This window comes from Pieris rapae, chromosome 10 (genome assembly GCF_905147795.1).
Source record: "Pieris rapae chromosome 10, ilPieRapa1.1, whole genome shotgun sequence".
NCBI classification, from domain to species: domain Eukaryota; kingdom Metazoa; phylum Arthropoda; class Insecta; order Lepidoptera; family Pieridae; genus Pieris; species Pieris rapae.
Window position 1 is genome coordinate 2,649,730 of NC_059518.1, and position 12,326 is coordinate 2,662,055.

Below are 12,326 nucleotides of genomic sequence, written 5' to 3' on the forward strand. Positions count from 1 at the left end.
GATTATTACAAACACTTACCTCTAACATAGTTATACGGTAGTCGGTAATAGAATAGGATAACTCAGTCTCAGTTTCATCTTTAGCAAAACTGAAATTATAATTTCAACTAACCTGTGAGTACTGAAGCGCGAATTCAGCGATGAGTGAGTGTGCGCTGTGTGCGAGAGGGACGTGCAGAGTGATCGGGGCGTCGTGCGAAGGTGTCAACTGCAAAGTACCAGGTGCAGGCGACGATGCGCGTAGACCCGAAAACGATAAGGACCGACGTACTATGAGACCGCCGGGACCTGTGTATGAGGTTTATATTTTAAGAACAGCGATGTCATAAATTAAGAAAAACCTAAAATAAATAGCAGAGTGTCAATCATGGTCTACTGGGCAAGAGATTTGTGTAGTGTGGAATAGTTATATGTGGACAATATGTGTCACCATATTAAATAATCGACAAATGGTTTTAATATGTATCACAAAAGCCGAGAAAGAGTGGTGGCCCCTGGGGCAGGCATAGAAGACTGATCACCTTACTTATTAGAAAAAAAAAAGATCACAAACCGAAATCAGTACCTAAAAGGTTGTATTGTCACGGTGTAAAATTATTATTTTTCAGCAAATAAAGATTCTCTAAAAAGTTGACGTGTGTTAGGCACAGAAGGCTGATGGCCTTCAGATTCAAAAATCTGAGGCCCGGGCCTAAAAGCGCCACTTTTAAGGATACAGTTTTTTTTAATTGAATATAAATTTCTAAATCTATTAATACATAACATTTATTTCATTTAATATAATTTATCAATATATTTATGATGACTCCATTCACCTTTAACTCCAATAGATACTCCACTATGTGACACAGCTAGCACCGCATTCTCTCCTGGCTGTATTCTGGCAGAATATAATCTGGCAAAGTAGAAAGGCCATTCTCGAGCCATTTCAACAGCCTGACGTTTAGAAGCTGCCCTTACTGGCCCATTTTGAGATCGTAACCAAGTGTTGCCAGCTCTCCGTTCAGCTGTACTGATGCGTAGAGATGGTAATGTCGATGTTATGTCGCTTACGATCTACAAGGGTATGACTTTGTTTATTAAAGGAAAATAAAATTATTATTTTTTATACATAAGGAGAAAATAGTGCTTAAACAATAATACAAAATTGATTAATAGAAAATTAAAAATAATTTAAACAGTCGCAGTATTACATCAGTAAAACTTATTTGTAGAGTGATGAAATCTCCGGCATGGTACTATCGACCATTTCAATCTTTAATTATTAGCGCCAGTGCGCTAACCCCACGGTCCAAGAATCTCTACTCCATGGGGAACAAAATTTAATTTGGAGGAAAGATTCTTAGCTTAATTTATTTTATGTTACTACAATTGAAAATATGCCTTGGAAAGTTCGCAAATAAAAAGCTACAGCAGTTTAAAAAAGTTATAAATGATTTCTAATAACTAAAGGAAATTAAATAAATTGTTAAACGAATATATGTAAACCTTTGATTGTTACAACTTTACGTATTTGAATTTACGTATAGATTCCAACGAAGTGATGTTGTTAACCTGTACATACACTAACAAAACTAACCTGGGCATATAATAAATCTAATATGGCAGGGTCGCTATACGTTTCCAATGGTGAAAATACTTCTTTGCGCACGCGCAACTTCCACGGCACTCGATGGTAGGTAAGAAAACTGCGATCGGATGCTGGCAGAAAGGCAGCTGGAGCTGGTATATCTAGACAAAGTATGATAATTATTATTTTGGATTTTAAGTTTATTAATTTACTATTAGTTAGTTAGCTTCATCCTGCTCAACCCCAACATTGTAGAAAATCGAGGAAGTTTGTATGCCCTACACCCAAAAACCCGGGAGCAAGTGGCAGGCACAGATGGCTGACAACCTACTATATGAAATTTCAAATTATCACGAGACAAACAAATCTTGGGCTTATGCCTAAAATGTAAGACTCACCTTTAAGTAAATTATACAACTGCTAATTATTTGTATAATTACAGAAAATTGGGGTGGAAACGTTATTTCTAGAACTTTAAGTACAATATTGTTTTAGAACATATATGAAGTTATTACTTACTTTCTAGATGTTCAGTTTTGTCTGTAACATGTGTTGATACGGACTGTCTTCTCTCGGCTTCTAGTTTTCGGTCTCTCTCCTTCTGAGCCATGTGAGTTTTAAATGTGGGTCGATCATGGCGTTTTAACGTGTCCCCATTATCTGGTGGAAACATAACATCTCTTCTCGGACTTTCTCTTGATCTACCCATGAGCATGTCACGTGAATTTTTCCTACCATCAAACCGTTCAAAATCATCAAACATACCACGATCGAATGTGTCACCCTTTCTTTCCGTTCGCATTGGTGACATTTCGTATATCTCTGATGCATCTCGTCCCGAGAAGTTATCATGGTTTCTACTTCTATCACCAATTTCTGAGTCCCACTCATCACGACCTTTATCATCGTAACTTCTAGTCTCCGACTCATCGCCCCAGTCATCACGACGTTTTTCTCGTCGATCTGCTGTTAAGAACCGTGCTGCTAGATCGTCTGCTTGCGATTCGTTGTCATCTTTTCTACGTGAGTTCCAATTGGCTAAGAAGTTATGACGATCGTCCACTTCCCTGTTCTGATGAACGCCAAATGTATCTCTGTCGCGCCTTAATTGCGCAAATGTCGAGGACGTGTCTGTCACCGATGGCGGTGGTGGGGCTGGCTTATCAGGTGGCGATGGGGGTGATTTGGGTGGAGGGGGGGCTGGGCCAGGAGGAGCTGGGGGTAATGGAGGTGGTGGAGCATCCCACCGAGCTCCACCCCCTAACTGCCTTTCTAGCATTAATTTCCTAGTATCTTCTAATTTGTTAACAGTTCTAGGTGATTCTGCAGCTGAAGACGAGCTTCGAACTGAATGGTTAGCGGTAACCCGTTCCAACCTCTGTCGCATTTCAGAGCTGAGCTTTAATTTTCCAACACTGCCTGGCGATGGTCTTTGTGCACCAATTTCAAAGCTACGTCTGGCCGTTCTTTGTGACGGTGGTTCTCTGTTGGAGGGTGGTGGTCCGTCAACTTCAAATTCTTCCCACTCAATGCTTGGTGATGCTTCTGATCTGGATCTACCTCTCGGTGGCTCAGGATGATGCTCTCCATTAGTCTGTGCTTGTGGGGTATGTCTTCTCTGAATCTGTCGCATTTTGAATTTAGTAAAATCTTGAGTGGTATCTTGTGGAACTGCATCTTTAGGCGGTGGCCATCTCCATTTTCCAATTCGAACTGTTTTGGCTCGTCCGTAAGGGTCCAAGAATGGTCGAGCTTCGGAGGGGTCCATTTCATGTAGTGGAGGTGGCATGGGCGGTGGTGGGGGTGGAGGAGCTCCACCAGATCCGCTTTCATTTGATTCACGCCTCATTTTCATTGAATTCCTCGGTGGCGAATGTACTTGAGCATGCACAACAGTAGAAGACCGAACTGGCGATGTCGGAGTTGATTCAGATTCTACCACTTGTCCAGCAAGCAATGATTGTAATGCCTGATTTTGAGCGAGCAGTTGTTGTTGTATCTGCAAATTTTGAGCCATCGCATTTTGAAGGAATGCCCTTTGCAAATTTTGATGATACGCATTAATATCTACCGTTCCCGGTGGCGGAAGGTGAAGACCAAGTGCCGCGGCTAACGCTTCAGGAGTGGCCGGCATTGATGGCATTGAAGGGGGCATGGAGATTGATCCGTAACTGAGGGCTGACGTATTTGCCGAAGCAGATCTTGGTGTGGCTCCACCGCCTTTAATAGCACCAGATAAACTTTCTCCATCATTGAGTCTTTTTAAACTATCATTTAAGAATATTGGATCGAAAAGATTGGTTATGTAATCGTCAACAGAATCTACATTAGATTCTTTTCTGCTCGGTTGTTTATCTTCCTTTCCTCCACCTTTTATGGCCCGCTCTAGCTTTTCTTCTGAATTTAGAATTTCCAATTGCTCATTATAGGAACAATTCAGAATGTTATCTATGAAATTGTCGTAGTCCTTTCCACCTTTGATGCTTGCAGCAAGTGATCTATAACAAATTGTTATTTTACCACAACTATTTTAAATAAACTTTCATGACGCTTTCAACAATATATTGCATATAAAAAACTAAAATGTTTTAACCTAGCGAAAAATGCTAATAATAATTTATAGAAAAAATACTAACCTGGCATCCGACAGTTCATCAATGTTAGGGTCAAGTACGGGCGAGAAGAGGTCGTCGAGGAATTGATCAACATCCGACGCCTGACTGGGCACGCGGACTCGACGCACGTGAGACGCTAAGCTCGGCGCTTCTGATGTGTCCGACATTGCTGATGATCTGTTTAAATTCAATTATTAAATTTAAATAACACTTCAATCATCACAATCTGCAAGAATAATGTTCCGCTTCATATATATTACAAGCTAGAGGCAGTTCCGTGCAGGATTATTGGAATTTAAGTAGTGAAAAAATGTATATACTAACCGCACACCGCCAAACTCCGAACTCTTTTCAATATACGCACGACTCGACTGCGAACCAGCGGGCGCTCTTTTTCCTGCATATTGCGATTTAATATACCGGGAGGGCAACACACGCGAGCCTGTTCCATAGTCATCTCCTCCTTTACTACTTGCAACACTCGGAGCTCCCCCCAGTCTCTCCACTGAATGGTATCTGTCGTTTAACCGTGATTGCGACAACCCTAAATCTATTAGCTTCGATGGCGGAGGAACCGGGTTATCTCCTAATAAATTGTCAAGGGATCTACTGCGGACTTTATCAGACTGTTGTTCAAAGTAACGTTCATTAAGCGCTGATTCCCGTGACAGAATATCATGGGATACTTTTCTGGAATATTCATTATGTTTGCGCGGTTCTTCCATTTTCCAGTTATATTCGGAAATATTCTCTTCAATAGATTCTTGGAGGATCCTTTGGATACTTGGTGAACGAGATTTTGGAGGCTCCGGTGGTGGCACCTGTTAAATATAAATGAATTAATAAGTTGATTAATGACCGCGTTCTAAATAGATATTTATAATTATTGTTAAGTGTAACAAATGCAATTTAATTAAAAACTTACTTGTGGTCTGTGTTGCCTCTCGGTATCAATAGAAGAAGCCCTCGGAGGTGGTGCTGGTGGCGTCTGACGCGGGACTGTAAGCGTACGTTCACGCGGCGATTCAGGCGTACGCGTGCGTGTCAGCGTGTGGGCATGCGTTAGGACGTGCGAGGGTGGTGGGGTAGATGGCGTATTCGCTCGTAGGGGAGAGGAACGACCAGCACAGAGGGAGGAAAATGTCTCCATCTCACCCACTGCGTCCAGTACGTATTCGCACCCTGCCCATTCTGAACAATTTTTTTACATATTAATACCTTAATGCTATCTTTGGGTAATAGATTGCCTACTTTGTACAGCTTGTTTTGAAAGTTCTGAAATAATTTACTTTTTTTTAATCGTGCCATAAAATTAGAAGAAAATACTAAATTTATGTTTGTACAGCCTAAACGATATGCTTTATGTTTATATTTCTTCACTATAAAAACCTATATGCTAATCTAACACGTTACGTAATTATTCAATTGCTTAAACAAATGATTTATCATCTACTACAGTATGAAAGCTGGACTAGTTCACAAAATTATAGTACAATATTTTTTAACTAAACTAACAAATAACTAACTAAATATTTATTTAACTGAAATAGTATCTCACCAGTAAGTTGACCATTGTGTTCCATGGTGACTGACCAACCGGTTGCATCGTGGGCTACACCCGCTGCCGCAAGGGCGTTGGCTGCCGCGCGCTCACATGTTGTCCACGCCTCTACACATACTTTCTCTACACGATCTATAAATAAAAAAGTACATATAATAACTAAGCTATAATTCCAGTATCATCAAAGACCGTCAAGCACGTAAATAATTGATTGTCTAATTTTGGGTGCATTTTAAGTGACCAAAAATAAACATGAACTGTTTTATTGTTAAGACAAAAATCGGGATAAATTATAGAAAATTCTAGACCAACAAAATCCATTGATCAGTCTAAAGCTATTTCATCGCTCCTAATTACCAGTAGGCAGATGCAATGCTAGCGCCGGTCTGGCCTGTTCACTTGCTGCCTTCCATTCGAGAAGAGTGGGCGGGGCACGTCGAGCAAGACCACTGGCCCGAGCTGAGTTCGCTTCGCTACCACACGCCAGGCGTAAAACACGCGCCTTATCAGGACCTTCCCAATGCTCCGATATGAACCGTACCAGGTATCTGTAAAAAGAATCGAGTATAAACGTATTATAGTATGAGTATTAATATTAATGCTATATAAAACGACTTAAACATCATCATATATCAGAGGAAATATGTTTGTTTAAGACTATGTTAAATCCTTAAATTATTTCACAAACACTGTCCTGTTGGTGTATTTAATATTTCCTAATATTTTACGCCAACTTAAAAATATGTGTTACTGTATGGTTTCAGGGTTATCAGAGTGTTTTAATTAATAGAGGATTTAGTTTTACTCTATATTAACCACTCATGTACAACCATAGAATATACACGAAATAAAGAAATGTTAATTGCTATGTAGCGAATGAATGCGATGTAACAGTCGAAGAGAGTGCCTACGTCTGGCTATACGGTACGTAACTTCGACGATTTAGGAAGTAGCCACGCTTATAAAACTAAGAAAACCTGAGTGAGCAGTATGACAGCCTTGGCTCATACAGTTACTTTAACGAAGTTGATTACATTTACTTATTGCACTACGAATGCTTTAAGATTTGCATTACATATATATGTATGTTTGTTTACGAAGAAAACATACTTATGTAACGCAGCGCCCGGTTGAAAAGCAGCAAGACAGTGCGCAAGAAGTGGTAATACTCGCGAGCTTCCGTTTCGTTCGCTGGCTTGGTTACATAGTTGTACTAGAACCTCATCACGCAGACCGCGAGAGCTAATACCACGAGAGGCAATGTAGTCAGCTATCATCTGAAATAAGGATAGTCAGATATCATCTCTAATAAAATAATTTAGATCAGAAATATTTTGTAATTTTCATAGATATACGTAGATTGACTTTGGGCACCTTTTTAATTGGTAGGTATACGTCAAAATGTGATTCGTGATTTGAATTCTTGTTATATAAAGAAAACTTTAAACGGTCTTCTTAAAAGATAGAAAATACAACATTCTGGTGTATTTCCGGGAACTAACCTAGGAACGTTAGGCTAAAATTATAACAAACGCGTGTATCATGTGTATGTATTCATTGAATTACCTTTTGCCTTGTTTCATTTCCAGAATTCGAATCGTCACACCATCTTAAAATCAATTTAAATACTGCTACAGCATCATTGAAGTCTTGGTCTCTGGAAAAAATATTAACGAATTAGTTTCAAGGTAGATAGTAATTTGGTACATGTATGTGAACGATTCATAAAACCAAGTTAAAATTTTATGAGTCTCCATATTTTAATAGTAACACTCACCTAACAGCAGCTTTAGATAAGAATGGTTTGGTGATGGGCAGCTTTCTCGGGCTGAGGTGTCCGCCATCCGCGAAGTAAACAGAACTGAACTTTGAGAATGCAAATTGCTGGAGATCTTTGGGCAATTGGATGCGTTCCTCTTCACAGTATACGTCTGATATCTAAAATTATAAATTCGTTATGAAATAGGTATAGAATATTTTTGTACAGATTAAACAATTAAAAGATTAGAAGATCGCAGCAATCCTCTGAACGATAGAAACATATGATTATGAATCTCGTGCATGAGGTATTTGTTAAACAAATGAAATAATTTAAGAAGTCTTCTAATATACTATACGTAAAATTTTGTGTTTGTAAAATACGTCATTGCTTTTACAATTTGAAATTCCATGATGATATATAATATGGATAACGGTTTAAAACCAACTTGTGATATAATGTGATTTGTCGTACCTTAGTAATATTTCTGTCAGAATGAGGCGGCTGCCACTCCTCAATCTTGGAGAGTATAAACGCCAATTCCGCAGGCACCTCCAGAACTTGCAGGCTTTCAGCCTTTGCCTTTTGCTCTGCAGCACGCCGTCTATTAATTCAAAACGATTAACGATTATTCATACAAACAGATTGTCCCGCACTTCACTGATTTATAAAAATATTTGGATTTTCGGTGCTCATCCAATGGTTTGAAACAATTCATTAGTTTCCTTACTATCATATTGTAAAACACATTTAATAATGCTTTATATAATATCAATAAAACGGCAAATGATGAAATACTTACTTGGCTGCGGCCTGTTGGGCTTCTAGTCGCCTTCGCATCTGTTCCTTCATGGCCATGACTCGTTTTCTCGCCTGCCGACCTCTGACTAGAGCCTGCGCCTTCACAATTCCATGTCGTGCTACAAGGAACGTTCGCCGGTCTCGAGAACCCTTCCACCATGACTGAATCCGGACTGCTGAGTGACGTAGTTGGTAATAGCGTTTCCTGAGGGAAACAGTCATATCTTTACGGATATAATGACTAAAGAATAATTTCTTTGAATTTTATTTTCTTCGGATCGTTGATGATCTGCTTAGATTGGGTTAAGCGAAAAGAAGATAAAATGCAGTCAAATGTTCCCAATGTCAAAATATACGTGATTTTATTTTTTTTGTTTCCGAGACGAAACGCTTACGAAAGCACACATAATTGGAAGCCTAAATCTATATTAAATATATATTATCCAATTTTAGAAATGTTAAAATTTACAGGTCAGGTATTACTTCAATACGTTAAGAATTATTTCGATAGCAATGTTTGGTGTACGATGTGATCTAGCCTTCGAAACATATAATTAAAAAATGATCATTTTTCAGTGCGTAACAATTTTTGTCTTGTTCTCATGTCACGATAGTGTAATGCCACTTACTGATATAAGCCAAAGAAACATATTTTCATAATACACCATCATTAAAAGTGCTTGAATAATACCTGGCAAGGAACCCTCTAATTTGAGCCTGAAGCTTGGTGGCGGCAACTCGCAATTTATCAGCCCGAGCCCGCTCCAACGCTCGGTGAAGAGCTTCACGTATAAAAACACGCGCCGCGCCCAACTGGAAATCTGCACCCACTGTAAAGAAATATGAACCATTTACTACTAAACTTTGTTCATACAACATATAGACAGACCACTGTAGTTATACGGCAATTAAACTCCTAAATTCGCTATTCAAATTAACATGAAACAACCGTAAAAAAGAGATGAAAATTTCAAGCCACAATTTTACATACACGTACAATTTGTGTATATTAATTATTACACTCACTTAAAACCATAGCTTTATAGTTATCCGATTTTTTCTTTAGGTTTTTTCTGAACACTTTTAGTAAATTTATCTTTTCATCATCCTCCTTTGATGTATTTTCTTCTTGATTATGTTTGAGTGATAATGTTTGACTTGTCACATTAGGCTTTGTTTCCGACTGATTTATAACTTCAGATATATCCGAATATGAATCCATTTTTGATTTCTTAGCAAGTATTTTTACAATCCTGCTCCATTTTATGTTTTGTTTGGAAGTTTCCTTTGCTTTATTTATTTTTATTTTGTCCACAAAGTTTAATTGCCACGTTGGTTTTCTCTCTACCTTTATCGGTTCATCGTTGTCTACTTCCTCTTTAACGATTGAAGTCACATCACTTACGTCTTCTTCTGTCTCGCATTGCTTCTCTATCCTTTCATCCCCCGAACCAGTATCCCAATCTTCGTCTACAATTTCTTCATCCGAATCTTGCTGTTCATCCATTCTTTCGTAAATCTCATCCTCGGTTTCGTCCATTCTGTATAAAGGCTATGTCACACTAATTCAATTCGATAGCATTACGTATTTGATGAAAGTTGGTAATTAGGAAAGTAATTAAATTCAAATCATACCTAACTGCGGTTCGGTTAGATAACATATAACGGCGATCTGTAATATTATGCACCTAATAATTGCCCCATTTGTGTTATGCATTCAACAAATGAGTTAATTAGCTTTCTTTACTTTCTTTATTTAATGGGACTACAAAACGGTAATATACAATCTCATAAAACTCTAGCAAGCCTAGTGAGGGCGTAGGTTCGATCCCCGGCTGTGCACGAACGGACTTTCTTATACGCATTTTAACATTTGCTCGAACGGTAAACCAAAAAGTCGACAGCATGTGTCAGACACACTGTCTCAGGCCCAGACCTACATAGGTTAGCCACTGACTTATTTATTTTATAAAATTCTAGCAAAAGATGTTGGATTAATTCAAATTAAGAAGATCTATTTGATTCTTGGTTACAGACGTTATGACACAGAAGGTTTAGCCTACCTTTTTCTTAATTCTCACCAATTACAAATAGTATTGAGATTGAGAATAGATAAAATTGACGAAGAAAAATGAGAAGCAAGTCAACATTATGAGTGAACTTGTATGATATACATAATTTAAATTACTTATTATAAGTTACCTGCTCCGGTTGGAGGCATCTCGGCGAGAATGGAGTTACAGATTTCACGATATGGCGTTGAACGAGTTGGCATTGACTTAAGAAGGTACCTGTTAAGATATTAGGAACATAAACCTTATGGAAAAATATCTTTATATAAAAATACTTTATATAATTAACGTTAATAAATATAGTAAGTTTAATTATTTAAGTTGTCCACATCATACATATCTATATATGTTGCATGGTATCTTTTCCATAATATTACATTTATGGTAAGCATAAATGTTATAAAAAAATACTACAAATTTTTTGCTTATAAAAAGAGTGACCGTTAAGAACAGCGACTTCTAATTCTCATAGTTGTTCTAAGAGTCATAATACTATAATGAATACTATATTATTCCGAAATACGACTTATTGCGAACTATCAAACCGAATACGTTTTTAAACCAATGTTTATTAGTAAAGGTAACGCTAGGTAGTGTAGTATGAAGCTAATAAGAATTTAGAGCAATACTAGCCTAGCGGATTTAGTGTGCGACTCTCATACCTGAGGTCGTAGGTTCGATACCCGGCTGTGCACCAATGGAATTTCTATGTGCGTATCTAACACGCACCCTAGACCCAAAAAGTTGACGACGTGTGCCAGGCATAGTAGGCTGATCACGTACTTGTGGTACGTTTATTGACAAGTATCCTAAAATAGATCAGAAATCTGAGTCCCAGACCTAAAACGGTGGTATTGAAATTCGTGTAACTAATGGGTAACGAGCATATAATTTTAAATTAACATAAATATTTTTACATAATTGGAAAAGTATTACTAGTAAAGACGCATAAGTCTAACCTTACTAAACTTAAATTCCACTAACCTATATCTTTCCAGAAACAGTTGGAAGGGAATACGTATGGGATATCCCATCTGTCTGATTCTAATGGTATCCAGCATGCCTGTATACCGGAGTTGAGCAAGGACACATGGCATGTCAAATTTCATCGGTGACTTCTCGGAGTTAGGTTTGATGCATCGAACGAACCAAGGGTTGCAGCGAGACATTGATTCTAGAAGTTGTTGGAGACTGTCTGAAAACCTGAAATAGAGTGCATTTAGTATACAGTTTTTTGTAATATGTATAAAATAAAAATAGGTCACTACTATATCGATACATCAAATAGCTGTTCTTAGTATGTTGCTTTTACTAGATTAGTTTATTATATCCTTATCATTTAATATTAAAAGATATGTTATGTAAATTACCTGGCAGCTACAGTAGGTGTCCTAGGTTTCATTGTAACAAATCTTCCATTAGCACCCCGTGGCAGAGTTTTATTTGCGTCATGGTGGGCTCTCAGTTGGCCAGACATTTCAGCCACAAGGGGCACCTCGCTGCTGCATAGGAGTTCCAGTACGTCACCACGAAGAGCATCCCGGTTCTTGTCCAAGAACCCATCCACATTATACCATACTTGTCCTGCATAGTGTTTAACCTGGAACGATTGGTCGTTAAATAATTAGTGATTCTCGAAGTGTTACCAACACTACCATATCTTTACCATGTCTTTTTATATTTCGATACTTACCCCAAATTCGTTGGCTCCTAACCGGGGCCGAGAGTAAAGCTCGTTTAAGGCGTGGTTGTAATGACATTTCTCAAGGAAAGACACATCTGACGCTCGAGGGAAGTTACTCTCATCATCCAACAGGTGCAAAATACCCACCGGTTTCTTGCTTAGAAGTTGGATAACTGGAAAACAATTAAGCAAATCGAAAATAAATATTTAAAAACCTGGATAAAACAAATTCACACAAACCCGGATAAAACAAACATTATTAAA

General features: G+C 38.2%; 1 protein-coding gene across 1 annotated transcript in view; it reads right to left on the reverse strand.

Moving 5' to 3' along the window:
* LOC111000131 (unconventional myosin-XV) overlaps positions 1 to 12,326 on the reverse strand; it is a 77,032-nt gene that overhangs the window by 37,607 nt on the left and 27,099 nt on the right. The window contains exons 5-23 of the mRNA XM_022269485.2: positions 12,072 to 12,235; positions 11,749 to 11,978; positions 11,363 to 11,581; positions 10,509 to 10,597; positions 8,998 to 9,136; positions 8,308 to 8,511; positions 7,980 to 8,109; positions 7,524 to 7,684; positions 7,313 to 7,403; positions 6,857 to 7,023; positions 6,104 to 6,294; positions 5,744 to 5,878; positions 5,111 to 5,376; positions 4,510 to 5,006; positions 4,207 to 4,362; positions 2,090 to 4,068; positions 1,580 to 1,731; positions 816 to 1,056; positions 113 to 288 (exon numbers count right to left, since the gene is read on the reverse strand). Of these exons, the coding sequence (XP_022125177.2) occupies positions 113 to 288; positions 816 to 1,056; positions 1,580 to 1,731; positions 2,090 to 4,068; positions 4,207 to 4,362; positions 4,510 to 5,006; positions 5,111 to 5,376; positions 5,744 to 5,878; positions 6,104 to 6,294; positions 6,857 to 7,023; positions 7,313 to 7,403; positions 7,524 to 7,684; positions 7,980 to 8,109; positions 8,308 to 8,511; positions 8,998 to 9,136; positions 10,509 to 10,597; positions 11,363 to 11,581; positions 11,749 to 11,978; positions 12,072 to 12,235 (5,387 nt within the window). The remainder of the gene's footprint in view (positions 1 to 112; positions 289 to 815; positions 1,057 to 1,579; positions 1,732 to 2,089; positions 4,069 to 4,206; positions 4,363 to 4,509; positions 5,007 to 5,110; positions 5,377 to 5,743; positions 5,879 to 6,103; positions 6,295 to 6,856; positions 7,024 to 7,312; positions 7,404 to 7,523; positions 7,685 to 7,979; positions 8,110 to 8,307; positions 8,512 to 8,997; positions 9,137 to 10,508; positions 10,598 to 11,362; positions 11,582 to 11,748; positions 11,979 to 12,071; positions 12,236 to 12,326) is intronic.